The sequence below is a fragment of the Equus caballus genome, chromosome 15 (genome assembly GCF_041296265.1).
Source record: "Equus caballus isolate H_3958 breed thoroughbred chromosome 15, TB-T2T, whole genome shotgun sequence".
NCBI lineage: Eukaryota > Metazoa > Chordata > Mammalia > Perissodactyla > Equidae > Equus > Equus caballus.
This window is the reverse complement of record NC_091698.1, coordinates 16,485,408-16,503,368: the sequence shown is the minus strand read 5'-3', so window position 1 is coordinate 16,503,368 and position 17,961 is coordinate 16,485,408. Positions and strand designations below refer to the sequence as shown.

General features: G+C 39.0%; 1 protein-coding gene across 4 annotated transcripts in view; it reads left to right on the top strand.

The window, feature by feature from the left end:
- The first annotated feature begins 3,821 nt into the window (after positions 1–3,821).
- RANBP2 (RAN binding protein 2) overlaps positions 3,822–17,961 on the top strand; it is an 88,707-nt gene continuing 74,567 nt past the window's right edge. For 2 of the 4 annotated variants that reach the window (XM_014730863.3, XM_014730862.3), the window contains exon 1: positions 3,822–4,011. In XM_014730863.3, coding sequence (XP_014586349.2) covers positions 3,940–4,011 — 72 coding nt within the window. In that variant the 5' untranslated portion in view covers positions 3,822–3,939. The remainder of the gene's footprint in view (positions 4,012–17,961) is intronic. The other 2 variants (XM_014730861.3, XM_014730860.3) reach the window with 1 other exon arrangement.

Genomic DNA, 17,961 nt, shown 5'->3' with positions numbered 1-17,961 from the left:
AGCTTAGGGTGACTCTTCCCCTGCAAAGAAAAAAAAAAGTAATCATCACTTTGTCTCTTCATTTCCTTACCACCTAATCCCTCCTTAACCATTTGAATGCTGGTTTTTGCCTGTGATATTTCTTTCAAAAATCAGCTTTTAGGAAGCGAGTCCAAAGAGTTTTTCTCAGTCATCACTCCTGACCTTTTGGCAGCACGTTATGCTGTTGATTACTCTCTCCTTAAAGCACTGCTTTTAGCTTCTAGGATGCTGTACTTTTTGGATCTTCCTTTAGCCACATTGACTGCTACAGGTAGTAACTGTTTTCTTACATAACTTGTTCCTTTTTAAGTTTAATGTTTGAACAACAAGCAATAGAATTATATAGAGCTGCACTGTCCAATATACTAGACACTGTCCAATATACTAGGAACTGAGCTCTTGAAATGTAGCTAGTGCTACTGAACCACGGAATTTTTAATTTGATTTAATTTTAATTTATATTTAAATTTTAAAACTTGATATTCAACTCAATTATTGACAACTTCTAAGTATGTTTGGAACAACTTGGGTATATGAACCTGTTTTTTCAACCCTAAGTTTTATGAAATTTAAATACAGATCAAGTATTTCTGATGAAAACTTAGCATCTGAATTAAGATGTAAGTGTAAAACACACACACATATACTTTGTATTTTGAATGCTTAGTACAAAAAAAAGAATGTAAGACAGCTTATTAACAATTTGTTTGTATTAATTGCATGTTGAAATTATAATATTTAAAATATATTGGGTTGAATAAAAGATTACTAAAATTAATTTCTCCTGTTCCTTTTTAAAGTGTGGCTTCTAGAAAACTTTAAATTATATGTTTGATCACATTATATTACACAGCATTGGCCTGGCGGATTCAATTCCCATAGATGCATACATATATACATATGTGCATGCATATGTATACATACATACATACACATACATAAAGATATTTACATACAAATGCATATACATATATGTATCTTAGTTTACGATTTATGCAAACTCTGATTCCTGGCAGGGTTGTGCTATCATGTGATAGCTCCAATCCTTCCTCAGATGATGTATGGAAGATCCATTTCTGCACAAGAAAGGCAGTTTAGGTTGCATGGACATCAAGAGCAGCTTGTACAGAAGCCTCTATTTTCAGAGATGCAATCACAGTGAAAGTTTTTAAACCAAAACAACTTACGTGCAAGAACAAAAGATATTGTCATTGGCAATGTGCAGTCATATTGGTTCCTCTTGTTTCCGAGTTTTTTAACGAACGTTTTTAATCTCATCGTGTCTACTAAATTCAAAAGGCATGAGAATATTCAAAGTGCTACCTAAAAAAGCAGTACTTTAGGATTACTAAAGAATCATACAAATTGGGAGCACTGAGAAAATGGTGAGATGAACTGACAGTATGAATGATTCTGAAGAAAAAAAGAATGATATGATATATGAAAAGTAATGTGTCTGCAATGAGTGACAATCAGTAACAGAGGACAGAAGTACTTGAGGAGATGAAAGAAACTCCTGAGTTTGATCAGCATCAGTTTTGGATGCCTGTTAGTCCAATTAATTGAGAAGTTGAGGACTCAGATTAATCAGATAAAACTACTGCTAATGGAAAATGTCATGTCATATCTTTCAGATATTTCTATAAATTCAACTCTAATTTGAATTGAATTTGCAATGCATCCACATGAGTTCTGGAGCCGTTGGAGTGGAATTCATCCTTCTGCTGAGTTCCTTGTAGAGAACATTATAGTTAGGTGTGTGATTTGAGAGAAGGGTAATTAGTTGTAGAATAAGTTTGGATGGAACTGGTCTATGTTGGGAAAAGATGTGGGCTGGAATGGACATCATCATGCAGAAGAATGTCTACTGTATTTTTAAAGCCCAGAAGGGCAGACTCATCGTCCCATTTAGTGAAAACAGAGGTTTCGAAGCTTAATAAATGAACTCGAGAAAAGTCTTTTGAGTTCCTCAAGAAAGGTTCTCTCTTTGGCCCACTCCTTTTCAGTATGTGCAACTTAAACAGATTAATGGTAGTAATTTTACTAAGTAAGTATGCTTGGGAAAGTTGCTTTACTGCTCACTCCCTTGGTTTTCTTATCTGTAAAACTGAGGATATTAATAAGTAATAGGACCCTTACGAAACTGTTGGGAGAATTAAATGAGTTAACACATGTGAAGTGCTAAGAAAAGGACCTGGAACAGAGAAAGCGCTTACTTGTTAGCTGTGGTTATTATTACTAACACTCTTTCCAAGGCAAACTCATGGAATGGTACCTCAAGTGAAATAGATCAACTACCTAAAACAGGATTTTCCATCCCAAACTAGATTCTCTTCACATGTTATTCCTTTGTGGAAATTAATAAAAGAAACCTTAACTAAATTGGAATCAGGACGGCCTGTAGGGGAGCTCCAGCATCCCTTCACACATCATAATTACACCAAACAGAAGGAGACTGGAGGCTTGCATGTTCCACAGAAGTGAAACTACTCTACTCTGAAGGAAGATTTCTCTCTCAGCCACGGCTCAGCCAGTGAGCAGCTGTTGGGCCCTGATCTGTTCCTCTCCCTCAATGGACTTTCCTTGGAACAGCCCCTCCTTACTCCCCCTTTTTCTCTCTTAAGGAAGCTCTCTTCCTTTGTTTTCCAATTTGCCTGTGGTTAGCCACAGCATGCCCATCCCAAATTGCAATTCTTTTGGCTGTTCCCAAATAGGCTCATTTTGAGCCAAAATAGCAGGCAAATTTGTTTTTTAAGTTGACACTGTTAATGTATGTCAGTCACACTAGTGACCTCAGTATCATCATTTCCTTTTCTCTTATTTCCATCCAATATGACTGAAATAAAATAAAACTGCATTTTTCCCTCTGTCTAAAGGAAATACTTGCTCAATGTAGAAAATACGGAAAAATCAAAAAGAATAGACTGAGGAGATAGCCTGAAAGAGGCCAGGTTAATTCCAGGTGATCGGATAAAACTGTACTTAGTCTATTAAGAAGGATAAAAATTATCCATAACCATAACATCCTAAAGTTGCTTAAAAATTTCAACATATTTCCTTTGTTTGATATTTTCCCAGATAATTAAGACCCTACTGTATATACAGATGTGATCTTTTTTAATCCAAAAATGTCTTTACCATTGAAAGCATTTTATAAAACTTGTTTTAAACTAAGAGTTTAAAATTCAAATTCCAAAAGTAAAGATTTTTGGAGATTTGGAAAATACAGATAACTCATTTTGAGATGATTACCATTAACATTTTAGTATTTCCCGTTCTGCTATTGAAATATATATAAATTTGGGAGGGCTATTCATATATACAAATTATAATCCTCCCCAAACATAGTCTTTGCGGCCTGCTTCTTAATGTATTTTTAATTTTCTCATATATGTCATTTAAAAAAGCATGAGTTTTAACACGTATGCTGCGTACGCACACGTGTCAGACAAATAGATTTAACCAATCGCCTCGAGAAAGGTCGTTCCAATTTACACGCTCACCAAAATGGCGTGAGAGTGCTTTTTACGTCCACAGCATCGCGTAACTATGATGAAGACGGAACGACCGAAACTTCTGAGGACTCCTCAGGTAAAACATCACGTCGTTGACCTAGCCCGGGCGCCGGGTTGGACGTCCCTTCCCCGCGCCTCTCGGCGCCGGCGCTCTCCACAGCCCGCATCTGACAGGGCTCGACAGACCGCGCGCGGAACTCGGGGCGGGAGGGCGGTGCTCGGCGGGAGCGCGCCGTCGTCGGCGTGGCGCACAGTGCTGACGCAACACGCACGCGGGTCGAGCGGCTCCTCCGCCGGCGACGGCGCTGCGTCACGGGCTTTCAAGCGCTTCGCTCCTGGAGACGCCGACCGCCGTGGGCCTCAGGCTGGCCTCCCGCGCGTCAGGAGCCGGGTTGGCGGCGCGATGCGGCGCAGCAAGGCCGACGTGGAGCGGTACATCGCCTCGGTGCAGGGCTCCGCCCCGTCGCCCCGAGAGGTGAGCGGGCCCTGGGGAGACGGGCAGCCTCCGCCCTGGTCCGGCCGCGGCCCCGCGCGGCGCCGGCGTCATGGCTCCCGGCGGCCGCCGCTCCCTGGCGCGTTCCGTTGAGGCGCCGGCCGGTTCGCGCGGTGTGTTGGGCGGCGTGGCGCTCGCGAGCTCCTGGGGACGGAGCAGGAGAGCGCGGCGGCCGTTGGCGCCGGCGCTTCCTCTTCCTCCTGGCCGCTCCCGGCGGTCCGCGCGCCGTCCTGTCCCGGGCGTCGCCGCGCCCGCGTCCCCGCGGCGCTCTTCCCGGCTCCCGGCCGGCTCCCCGCCGCGTCGGCGGCCCCCTCCCGGGCGAAGGCTGCGGGGACCGGCGCGGCGCGGACCGGGCCTTGGGCCGCGCCGGCGGGCCAGCGGGGCGCTCGTGGGCCGTCGCTGCGTCTGTGGTCTTGGGGCTTCTGCCCGCGCTGCTCACGCCCCGCTCCCATTCCCGGCGCTCTGTGGAAGCTGCTTTTATTTGCTTTTTTTTTTTTTTTTCCAACGGAATGTTGGGAATTCTGAATTTCTTACGGGGCGTTCGTACTGTGACTTAAAATTTGTAACCTTTTCAACAACATGCTCTTGTATTTTTCCTAAGATAAATAATGTGCTAGATATGTTTTGGATTCACCCAGACTTTAGTGACTGGAAGTGGAGGGTGAGGAGAAAGGCGCTGAGGGCGGGTGTGCACAGCACCTTGAGTCAGTTTGCCCGGTCGAAGCACAGCTGTGCCGTTGGTGAGCTGTGGACTTTGAGGCGGGTTAAACCTCCTTCATCAAGAAGATGCGGGTATGGTGGTGGTGGGAGTGTGCAGGGTGCTCGGTGTTGAACATCGAGGGCAGTGCTTCGCACATAGTAAGCACTCAGTAAATGTCGATGTTAAATGGATGTTAAATGGATGTTCAAGGCGTGTTTAGGTAAGGGCCTACGAGAGTAAAGGTGTGAGGAAACTAAAAAGGAAAACTCAGGGACGATCGTGATTGTAATAGAACAAAATTGTGCTTTTTATCACATACCAGGCCTATGTGATTGTGTTTTGTGCTCCCAACAGCCCTGTGGATGTTGAGACCTGGAGAGATTAAAGATACTTTGTCCGATAGGTGGCTCAGCAAGGCTTTGGTTTCGGCCTGATTTAGTTTCTTTTAGGAATAGAGGAGTAGGTTACAGTCTATTCCTCTAGAGGAAGGGAATAGGTACTTACATGCAGGTTGTAATTTCAAACTGCCGGCATAGTCGCAAACACAAATGTGGTGCCAAAGTCTAAAACAGAACCTTATTAAGGGTTTTTGTACGCCTGGAATTATGGTTTTTGTTTATTGATATGACTTTTTTTTTTTTTAAAGTAAGTTTAGAGCTTTCATGAGATTGTTAGTGGGCACCTGGCTCCCAAAAGATTAAGAACCATTGGTCTAGACAGAAGTTAGAATGTTCTTTGAACTACCTAGTCAAATAAATAAAGAGGAGTGGGGGCAAAATTTTAAGGATTGGTTATTATGGCCACCTCTCTTTTACATTTAAAGAGTATTATTTTAATCATGTTTTTCTTCGGACAAGGAGAAATCATTAATTTTAGCACCTGGGAATTTCAGTGGCATGTTGATTAGCAAGTAAGTAAGTTTGGAACATGTGAAGGTATTCTGTAGACTTAGGTCTAAGTGAAATGACAAAACAGGGTGCTGTGGATAGCTTGGAAGGGACATGGTGGATGGGGCAGAGACAGTGGCTGTGAAAAGTCGAAAGAGATTGGTTTCACTGGCTCCCAGTTTGGAGTGCAGTAATGGGTCCGTAGTCTATCTTCCCAGGCTTCCGTTGTGCTTTCATTTGTTCATCTCCTCTTGTTTTGCCATTTTCCAGCTCATTCACACTGCCTTTTGCCCTTGTTGAAAATGTCGCCTGTGTTTCTTTAACTTTTGTTTTTTCAGATGGCTTCTATTTAGTTTTCCTAGATTTCTATCTAGTTGAGTTCCTATTCCACGCCTTTGATTCCTACTCCACAGAGGCAACTTGACTGCCGTTTATGGCTGTACTTCGTACTTCTGAATAACATACATACCTATGTGCTTTTATTTCTTGTTCTCCTCCCCATTTTAGACACTTTCTACAGGCCTTCTAGTCTGTTCCTCCACACCTCTGTTGACAGATGTTTTTATTTCCCTCTCATTCATCCAGTTCTGTTATTGTAATTTTTAGTTAAATGTGTATTTATAGTTTATATAATTATAAGGTAAATATTTTTGCATTTGAATTGCCCTTATTGTGTAGTTTTACTTTTCCTATAGTTAATAATTGCTTTATTTTTTGCTTTCTTTAGTTTTCTGTGATTTATTACTAATTCTTTACCCAAACTCAATTTAAACTCTCTAGTGTGATTTAAATAAATCACATAACCCCTCAATTTCAGATCTAAAAAAAATGTTTTTTTAAGAGTCTTCCTTCTGGAGCACTCTTCGCTCTTGTCTTACTGCTCCATCCTGGACTGGTTTCTGCTTAGCTGTGTTCCTGAGACTTTCCTTTATCATCTTGAGAATTCCCTTTTCTGCGTTAGACACTTGGTTTCTTCCAACTCATGTCCTCTTGACTTACTTCCTCTGTTTTGGTGTAGCACAATCTCCAGTTTGCTTTGAGAAGGAATGGATGGGATTTTTTTTTTTAACATTGTATATGAAAAATGTCTTTACCTAATTTAATTGGTAGTTTGGTTATTGAATTCTAGGTTCGAAATAATCTTTTGCTCAATTTTGAGGGCATTGCTTCATTTTCTCATCGTTTGTACTCTTAGAAGTCTGATGTGATTCCTTTTCTTCATAGCTCATAGGTTTTCTGGCGGTTTCCTTTCAATTGGCAAACTCATTTTCTTCAATTCTGGGACATTTCTTGTGTTATTTCTTTGAGCATTTCTTCTCTTTCTTTTTTCTGTTGTCTTTCTCATGTTCTGATTAACTGAAAGTTGGTTCTGGTTTGATTCTCTGCATCTTTCTTTTTTGTGTCGTCTTCTGTTTTTTGAGAGATTTCCTTTAACCTTATCTTCTAGGGGAAGGGGATTGGGGAACTCACTGTTCAGTATCTGCACTTTGCTTATTCTCTATAACCCCTGCCGTCCCCCTTGTCAGGACTCCATAAGTGTGGAGCCCATCATTTTATGCTGAGAACAAACCCATTTTGCCTGAGCTTTTTGGAGGGGGTGTGGGGAAGGAGGGGAGTCAGTTGGCTGTCAAGAGGAAGATAATGTGGCATTTCTCAAGGTCTGAATGTTCCTATTTTCAGCCCCACATCAGTTCTTGATACTTAGCAGCTAAAGTGAATTCAAGCATTTGCTCATAATGGCATAGGTGTCATGGAACGAAGCACTGACTGAATTATGGATTGTCGTTGGCTCTGCTCCTTCCTAGCTATGCATCTTTAAACAAGGCACTTAACTCCCCTGGGCTTCAGTTCCCTTGTAAAATGAGCAGATTGGTGACAGAAGATCATCAAGTTTCGCTCAGATTTTATGGTTCTGTATATTAGTCTTTAGTAACTGTTGTTTAATTATCTTAAGATAGTTCTCTTTAGTGAGATAGTTGGAAGCCTGAAATAGGTAATGGAGTTGATTTTTCTGTATGTATTGACATTGTACCTTGTGGGAATCTATTCATTTTAAAAAAGGGAAAGAAAACTTTGTTCCTATTAGTGCCATCTTGACTGTTGTGTATTGCTATTATTGTCGTAAACTTCCTGATAAATTTAAAATGTATGAATTCATAGGGGGTGGGAAAGGGAGGCTCTATCTACCCAATTCTGGTGTATTTCTTTCTTTGCTTTTTAAAAGTATTGTTAACTACAATACTTTCCTTCTTGACCTGTTTTCTTGGATGTTAAGAATAATGAAGTTTGATTGCTTGTAGCTTTTTAGTTTTAGAATATATCCTGTTAAGGATGTGTAGTCAATACTGTCATACTAAGATCATTTGGAATAATTTTCTGAGTGTATAGCACTATTTTCACATAAAATTAGAGTATATTTTTAATGGCTTTATTGAGATATAATTCATATATCATACAGTTCACACACTTAAAGTGTACAATTCAGTGAGTTTTGGTATACTAAATTGCTAATGTTTTAAGTTGTGTAAACTATATGTAACAAAATTTGCCATTTAACCACTTTTTTTTTTTTTTTAAAGATTTTAATTTTCCTTTTTCTCCCAAAGCCCCCTGGTACATAGTTGTGTATTTTTTTTTTTTTTTAGTTGTGGGTCCTTATAATTGTGGGATGGCGCCTCTGCATGGCCTGACAAGTGGTGCCATGTCTGCTCCCAGGATCCAAACCGGTGAAACCCTGGGCCGCCGAAGCAGAGCATATGAACTTAAGCACTTGGCCATGGGGCCGGCCCCCTTAACCACTTTTAAGTGTGCTATTCAGTTGTATTAATTACATTCATAATGTTCAGTCATCACCACTATTTCCAAAACTTTTCATCACCCCAAATAGAAACTCTGTAACCATTAAGCAATAACTCCCCAGGTTCCCCTTCCCCCTAGGCTCTGGTTACCTCTAATCTACTTTCTTTCTCTATGAGTTTGCTTATTTTAGATTTTTCATATAAGTAGGAGTATATAATATTTGTTCTTTTGTGTCTGGCTTATTTCACTGAGCATGTTTTAGAGATTTGTCCATGTTGTAGCATGTATCAAAACTTCATTCCTTTTTATGGCTGAATGATAATCCATTGTATGTATATGCCACATTTTGTTTATCCATTCATCTCTTGAAGGACACTTGGATTTTTTCCACCTTTTGGCTGTTGTGAGTAATGCTGCTGTGAACATGAGCATGCAAATAACTGAGACATTGTTTTCAGTTCTTTTGAGTATATATCCAGGAGTAGAATTGCTGGGTCATATTCTATGTTTAGCTCTTGAGGAATTGCCAAACTGTTTTCCATGGTGGCTGCACCATTTTCCATCCCCACCAGCTATGTAAGAGGATTCCAGTTTCTTCACATCGTTGCCAGGACTTGTTATTTTCTTTCTTTCATTTTTTAATGTAACCATCCTCATAGGTCTGAAGTGGTTTTTATATTGTGGTTTTGATACACATTTTCCTAGTTACTAATGATGTTGAGCATCTTTTCCTGGCTTATTGGCCATTTACATATCTTTAGAGAAATGTCTATCGAAGTTCTTTGCCTTGGGTTTTTTAATTGAATGTATTTTTGTTGTTGAGTTGTAGAAATTGTTTATATATTTTGGATATGATTTCTAAATATTTTCTCTCATTCTGTAGGGTTGCCTCTTCATTTTCTTTGTCAGTTGATTCAAAAAGTTTTTAATTTTGATGAATTCTATTTTATCTTCTATTTCTTTTTTTGTGCTTTTGATCTCATATCTAAGAATATATTGCCAAATTAAAGGTCATGAAGATTTGCCGGTACATTTTCTTCTAAGAGTTCCATGGTTTTTAGTTTTTATGTTTAAGTTGTTCATTCATTTTGTGTTAATTTTTATACATGGTGTGAGGAAGGGGTCTAATTGCATTCTTTTCTATGTGGAAAATTAGTTGTACCATCCCGATTTATTGAAGACACTATTCTTTTTTCACTGAATGGATTGGCACCTTTTTTACAAATCACTTGGCCATAGATTTATGGGTTTATTTCTGAATTCTCACTTCCCTTCTCTTGGTCTATGTCTCTGGCCTTATGTTGGTACTACACTGTTTTGGTTGTTGTAGCTTCATAGTAATTTTTGAAATTGGAAAGTGGAGTCCTCGAACTTTTTTCTTTTTCAAGAGCGTTTGTTTAGGGCCCCTTGCAGTTCCATATGAATTTGAGGATTGTCTTTCCCATTTTGGCAAAAAAGGCTGAAATTTTCATTGACTCTATAGATTGCTTTAGGTAGTATTGACATCTTGACAATATTAGATTCTCCTATCAATGACCACATCTGTCTTTTCGTCTATTTTGGTGTTTAATTTCTCTCAACAATGTCTTCCAATTTTCAATGTACTAGGCTTTCACCTTCTTGGTTAAGTTTATTCCCAGGTATTTTAGTCTTTTAGATCCTATTGTAGATAGAATTGCTTGCTTTGTTGTTTTTTTGCTTTTGTAAACATCGGTACCTGAGCTAACAACTGTTGCCAATCTTACTCTTTTTTTCTTTCTGCTTTTTCTCGCTAAATTCCCCCAGTGCATAGTTGTATATTTTCGTTGTGGGTCCTTCTAGTTGTGGCATGTGGGATGCTCAGCATGGCCTGGTGAGTGGCGCCATGTCTGCGCCCAGGATCTGAACCAGTGAAACCCTGGGCTGCTGAAGCAGAGCGTGTGAACTTAACCACTTGGCCATGGGGCCGGCTCCTAGAATTGCTTTCTTAATTCTCTTTTGTGGTTGTTCCTTGCTGGTGTGTGGAAGCACAGCTGACTTTTATGTGTTGATCTTGTACTCTTCAGTGTGGCTGAGTTAATTTTTTAACTCTAGTAGTTTTCTTATGGATTCTTTGGGGTTTCCTATTTATAGGACCATGTTGTCTGTGAATATAGCTTTAGTTCTTCCTTTCAATTCAGATTTGGATGCTTTTATTTTTTTTTCTCGTCCAGTTTCTCTGACTAGAACTTCCAGCATGATGTTGAATAGAAGTGGTGAAAGCCATACCTGATCTTAGGGGGAAAGCCTTCAGTCTTTCACCATTGAGTATGATGTTAGCTGTGGGCTTTTAACATAATGGCTTTTTGTTGAGGTTATGCTTTGTTTTCTGACAGAATCCTTGTAGTCTCAGTTTTCTGAGAGTTTTTATCATGAACAGGTGTTAGATTGTGTCAAATGCTGTTTTCTTTTGGTGGCAATTGAGGTGATCATGTGGTTTTTTTTCCTTTTGTTCCATTAATGTGATGTATTACTTCATTCGTTTTCCTATATTGAACCACCCTTGCATTCCTGGGACAAATTGTAGTTGGTTACGGTGTATAATACTTTTAATGTGCTGTTGAATTAGTTTTGCTGAGTTAAAAATCTTTTCTTATTAGATTATTTTTAAAGCATTTTAGGTTCACAGCAATTGCACAGAAAATATAGATATTTCCCACATACTCGCTGCCTCCACACGTGCATGACCTCCTCCATTATCAACATCCCCCCCAGAGTAGTACAGTTGTTGCAATTGATGAGTCTACACTGACACATTGTTATTACCCAAAGTCTAGTTTACCTTAGGGTTCAGTCTTGGTGTTGTACAATCTATGGGTTTTGACAAGTGTATAATGACATATTATCCACTATTACTGTGTCATACAGAGTAGTTTCACTGCCCTAAAAATCCTCTGTGCTCTGCCTGTTCATCCCTCTTTCCTCCCTGGCAACCGCTGATCTTTTTTACTGTCTCCATAGTTTTGCTTTATCTAGAATGTCATATAGTTGGAATCATACAGTATGTATCCTTTTCAGACTGGCTTCTTTCATTTAGTAATATACATCTAAGTCTTCTCCATGTCTCTTAATGGCTTGATAGCTCATTTGTTTTAAGTGCTGAAGAATATCCTATTGTCTGGATGTACCACAGTTTGTCTATTCACCTATTGAAGAACATCTTTGTTGCATCGAAATTTTGGCTATAAACACCCATGTGCAGGTTTTTGTGTGGGCTTAAGTTCTCAACTCCTTTGTGTCAATACCAAGGAGCACTATTGCTGAATCATATGGTAAACATTTGTTTAGTTTTGTAAGAAGCTGCCAAATTGTCTTTCAAAATGGCTGTACCATTTTGCATTCCCACTAGCAATGAATGAGAGTTCCTGTAGCACCCTATCCTCACTAGCATTTGGTATTATAAGTGTTCTGGATTTTGGCCATTCTAATAGGTATGTAATGGTATCTTGTTTTTAATTTGCAATTAAACAAATTGATGTAGAGGATCTTTTTATATGCTTACTTGCTGTTTGTATATCTTCTTTGGTGATGTGTCTGTTCAGATCTTTGACCCATTTTTTATTGTGTTTTCTTATTGACTTTTAAGAGTTATTTGTGTATTTTTGATAACAGTCTTTTCTCAGATGTGTCTTTTGCAAATATTTTCTCCTAGTCTGTGGCTCATCTTCATTCTCTTGACAGAATTCTTTGCAGAACAGAATCTTTTTTTATTGAGGTCATAACAGTTTATAACATTGTGAAATTTTACATTATTATTTGTCAGTCACCATATAAACGTGCCCCTTCACCCTTTGTGCCCATCCCTAACTCCTTTCCCCTCGGGTAGCCACTAAACTGTGTTCTCTTTGTCCATGTGTTTATCTTCCACATATGAATGAAATCATAAGGTGTTTGTCTTTCTCTGTCTGGCATATTTCACTTAACATAATGCCCTCAGGGTCCCTCGCTGTTGTTCCAAATGGGATGATTTTGTCTTTTTTCATGGCTGAGTAGTACTCTATTGTGTGTGTAAATATATATATATATACACACCTCGTTTTCTTTATCCAATCATCAGTTGATGGGCACTTGGGTTGCTTCCACTTCTTGGCTGTAGTGGATAATGCTGCAATGAAATAGGGGTGCAGGGGCTGGCCCAGGGTTTCACTGGTTCGGATCCTGGGCGTGGATGTGGCACTGCTCGTCAGGCCATGCTGAGGCAGCATCCCGCATCCCACAACTAGAAGTACTCATAACTAAAATAGACAACTATGTACTGGGCGGACTTGGGGAGAAAAAGCAGAAAAAAAAAGAAATAGGGCTGCATAAGTCTCTCTGAATTGTTGATTTCAAGTTCGTTGGATAAATACCCAGTAGAGGGATAGCTGGGTCATATGTTATTTCTATTTTTAACTTTTTGAGAAATCTCCGTACTGTTTTCTATAACAGCCTCACCAGTTTGCATTCCCACCAGCAGTGTATGAGGGTTCTCTTTTTCTCCACATCCTCTCCAACATTTGTTATTTTTTGTCTTGGTGATTATAGCCATTCTGACAGGGATAAGGTGATATCTCAGTGTAGTTTTGATTTGCATTTTCCTAATCATTAGTGATGTTGAACATCTTTTCATGTGCCTGTTGGCCATCTGTATATCTTCTTTGGAAAAATGTCTGTTTATATTCTTTGCCCATTTTTTTTTATCGGGTTGTTTTATTGTTGTTCAGTTGTGTGAGTTCTTTACATATTTTGGAGATTAACCCCTTGTTGGGTATATGATTTGCAAATATTTTCTCATAGTTTGTGGAGTGTTTTTTCATTTTGTTCCTCGTTTCCTTTGCTTTGCAAGAGCGTTTTAGTCTGATAAAGTCCTATTTGTTTATTTTTTCTTTTTGTTTCCATTGTCTGAGTAGACATGGTATTCAGAAAGATCCTCTAAGACTGATGTCAAAGAGTGTATTGCTTACATTTCCTTCTAGGAGTTTTGTGGTTTCAGGTCTTACCTTCAAGTGTTTGATCCATTTTGAGTTAATTTTTGTGTATGGGAAAGATAATGATCTGCTTTCATTCTTCTGCATGAGGCTATCCAGTTTTCCTAACATCATTTATTGAAGAGATTTTCTTTTCTCCATTGTGTGTTCTGGGCTCCTTTGCCAAAAATTAGCTGTCCATAGATGTGTGGTTTTTTTCTGGGCTGTCAGTTCTGTTCCATTGTTCTGTGTGTCTGTTTTTGTATCAGTACCATGCTGTTTTGAGTACTATAGCTTTCTGTTATATATATATATATTTTGAGGAAGATTAGCCCTGAGCTAACTGCTGCCAATCCTCCTCTTTTCGCTGAGGAAGACTGGCCTTGAGCTAACATCCATGCCCATCTTCCTTTACTTTGTATGTGGGACGCCTATCACAGCATGGCGTGCCAAGTGGTGCCTTGTCCACACCTGGAATCTGAACCGGGGAACCCCAGGCTGCCAAAGCAGAACATGTGCACTTAACCACTGTGCCACCGGGCCGGCCCTGTGTTATGTTTTGAAATTAGGGAGTGTGAAGCCTCCAGCTTTGTTCTTTTTTCTCAGGATTGCTTTAACTGTTAAGGGTCTTTTCTTGCCTCATTTGAGTTTGAGGATTCTTCGTTCTGTTTCTGTGAAGAATGTCATTGGGATTCTGATTGGGATTGCATTGAATCTGTAGATTGCATTAGGTACTATGGATATTTTAACTATGTTTATTTTTCCAACCTATGTGCATAGAATATCTTTCCATTTCCTTATGTCATCATCACTTTATTTCAATAATATGTCATAGTTTTTTTTTTAAATTTTTTATTGAGTTATTGATAGGTTACAATCTTGTGAAATTTCAATTGTACATTAATGTTTGTCAGTCATGTTGTAGGTGCACCACTTCACCCTTTGTGCCCACCTCCCACCCCACCTTTCCCCTGGTATCCACTAAACTGTTCTTGGTCCATAGTTTTAAATTCCTCATATGAGTGGAGTCATACACAGATTATCTTTCTCTCGCTGGCTTATTTCCCTTAACATAATTCTCTCAAGGTCCATCCATGTTATTGCAAATGGAATGATTTTGTTCTGTTTTGCAGCTGAGTAGTATTCCATTGTATATATGTACCACATCTTCTTTATCCATTCGTCTGTTGATGGGCACTTAGGTTGCTTCCACGTCTTGGCTATTGTAAACAGTGCTGCAATAAACATTGGGGTGCACAGGACTTTTGGGATTGCTGACTTCGGGCTCTTTGGATAAACACCCAGTAGTGGGGTGGCTGGATCGTATGGTAGTTCTATTTTTAGTTTTTTGAGGAATCTCCATACTGTTTTCCATAGTGGCTGCACCAGTTTGCATTCCCACCAGCAGTGTATGAGGGTTCCTTTTTCTCCGCAACCTCTCCAACATTTGTTGCTATTAGTTTTAGATATTTTTGTCATTCTAACGGGTGTAAGGTGATATCTTAGTTGTAGTTTTGATTTGCATTTCCCTGATGATCAGCGATGATGAGCATCTTTTCATATGCCTATTGGCCATCAGTATATCTTCTCTGGAGAAATGTCTGTTCATATCTCCAGCCCATTTTTTGATTGGGTTGTTTGATGTTTTGTTGTTGAGTTGCGAGAGTTCTTTATATATTAAGGATATTAAGCCTTTGTCAGATATATGACTTGCAAATATTTTTTCCCAGTTAGTGGGTTGTTTTTTTGTTTCAATTCTGTTTTCATTTGCCTTGAAGAAGCTGTTTAATCTGATGAAGTCCCATTTGTTTATTCTTTCTATTGTTTCCCTTCTCTGAGAAGGCATGGTGTCCGAAAAGATCCTTTTAATACTGATGTCAAAGAGTGTACTGCCTATGTTTTCTTCCAGAAGCGTTATGGTTTCAGGTCTCACCTTTAGGTCTTTGATCCATTTTGAGTTTATTTTGGTGAACGGTGCAAAAGAATGGTCAATTTTCATTCTTTTCCATGTGGCTTTCCAGTTTTCCCAGCACCATTTGTTGAAAAGACTTTCTTTTCTCCATTGTATGCCCTCAGCTCCTTTGTCAAAGATAAGCTGTCCATAGATGTGTGGTTTTATTTCTGGGCTTTCAGTTCTGTTCCACTGAGCTGTGCACCTGTTTTTGTACCAGTACCATGCTGTTTTGATTACTGTTGCTTTGTAGTATGTTTTGAAGTCAGGGATTGTGATGCCTCCTGCTTTGTTCTTTTTTCTCAGGATTGCTTTAGAAATTTGGGGCCTTTTGTTGCCCCATATGAATTTTAGGATTCTTTGTTCTAATTCTGTAAAGAATGTCATTGGGATTCTGATTGGGATGGCATTGAATCTGTAGATTGCTTTAGGTAGAATGGACATTTTAACTATATTTATTCTTCCAATCCATGTACATGGAATGTTTTTCCGTCTCCTTATGTCGTCATCCAGTTCTCTCAGAAAGGCCTTGCAATTTTCATTATATAGGTCCTTCACTTCCTTAGTTAAATTTACCCCAAGGTATTTTATTCTTTTTGTCGCGATTGTGAATGGTATTGTATTCTTGAGTTCTTTTTCTGTTGGTTCATTACTGGAGTATAGAAATGCTACTGATTTATGCAAGTTGATTTTATACCCTGCAACTTTGCTGTAGTTGTTGATTACTTCTAACAGTTTTCCAATGGATTCTTTGGGGTTTTCTATATATAAGATCATGTCGTCTGCAAACAGCGAGAGTTTCACTTCTTCCCTCCCTATTTGGATTCCTTTTATTCCTTTTTCTTGCCTGATTGCTCTGGCCAGGACCTCCAGTACTATGTTAAATAAGAGTGGTGATAGAGGGCATCCTTGTCTTGTTCCTGTTTTCAGGGGGATGGGATTCAGTTTTTGCCCATTGAGGATGATGTTGGCTATGGGTTTGTCGTATATGGCCTTTATTATGTTGAGGTAGTTTCCTTCTATGCCCAGTTTGTTCAGAGTTTTTATCATAAATGGCTGTTGGATCTTGTCAAATGCCTTCTCTGCATCTATTGAGATGATCATGTGGTTTTTATTCCTCAGTTTGTTGATGTGGTGTATCACGTTGTAATATCTCATAGTTTTCATTGTATAGGCCTCTCACCTCCTTGGTTAAGTTTTCCTTGGTATTTTATTCTCTTTGTTCTCATTGTAAATAGGATTGTATTCTGGAGTTCTCTTTCTGTTCATTCATTTTTAGACTCTAGAAATGCAACCGATTTTTGTCAGTTGGTTTTGTACCTTTCAACTTTGCTGTAGTTGTTATTTCTAATAGTTTCCCAATGGGTTCTTTAGGGTTTTCTATATATAAAATTATATCATCTGCAAACAGCGAGAGTTTCACTTCTTTTTTTGCCTGTTTGGAAGTCTTTTATTTCTTTTTCTTGCCTTATTGCTGTGGCCAAAACTTCCAGTACTGTGTTGAAAAAGAGTGGTGAAAGGGGCACCTTTGTCTTGTTTCTGTTCTCAGAGGGATGGCTTTCAATTTTTCTCTGTTGAGTATGTTGTTGGCTGTGAGTTTGTCATATATGGCCTTTATTATGTGGAGGTACTTTCTTCTATACCCATTTTATTAAGAGTTTTTATCATGAATGGCTGTTGGATCTTGTTGAATGCTTTCTTTGTGTCTATTGAGACGATCATGTGGTTTTTATTCCTTATTTTGTTAATGTGATATATCTCATTGATTTGTGGATGTTGCACTATCCCTGTGTCCCTGGTATAAATCCTGCTTGATCATGGTGTATGAACTCTTTAATGTATCCCTGTATTCATTTGCCACTATTTTGTTGAGGATTTTTGCGTCTGTGTTCATCAGCAATATTGGCCTGTAATTTTCCTTATTTGTGTTGTCATAGTCTGGCTTTGGTATCAGGGTGATGTTGATCTCATACAATGTGTTAAGAAGTGTTCCATCATCTTCCATTTTTTGGAATAGTTTGAGAAGGATAGTTATGAAATCCTCTTTGAATGTTTGGTAGGATTCTCCAGAGAGGCCATCTGCTCCTGGACGTTTATTTTTTAGGAGGTTTTTGATTACTATTTCAATCTCTTTACTTGTGATTGGTCTATTCAGACTCTCTATTTCATATTGGTTCAGTTTGGGGAGGTTGTGTGAGTCTAAGAATTTATCCTTTTCTGCTAGATTATCAAATTTGTTGGCATGTAGTTTTTCATAATCTGGCTAAGGGTTTGTCAATTTTGTTTGTCTTCTCAAAGAACCAGCTCTTTGTTTCGTTGGTCCTTTCTTTTGTCTTTTTTGTTTTAACTTCATGTATTTCTGCTCTAATTTTTTATTATTTCCCTCCTGTTGACTCTGGGCTTTGTTCTTTTTCTAATTCTTTTAGGTGTAGTTTAAGATTGCTTATTTGAGAATTTTCTTTTTTGTTAAGGTGGGCCTGTATTTGCTATGAATTTTCCTGTTAGGACTGCTTTTGGTGCATCCCGTAAGAGTTGGTATGGTGTGTTTCCATTATCATTTGTCTCCAGATATTTTTTTTATTTCTCCCTTAATTTTTCAGTGATTCATTGGTGGTTCAGTATCATGTTGTT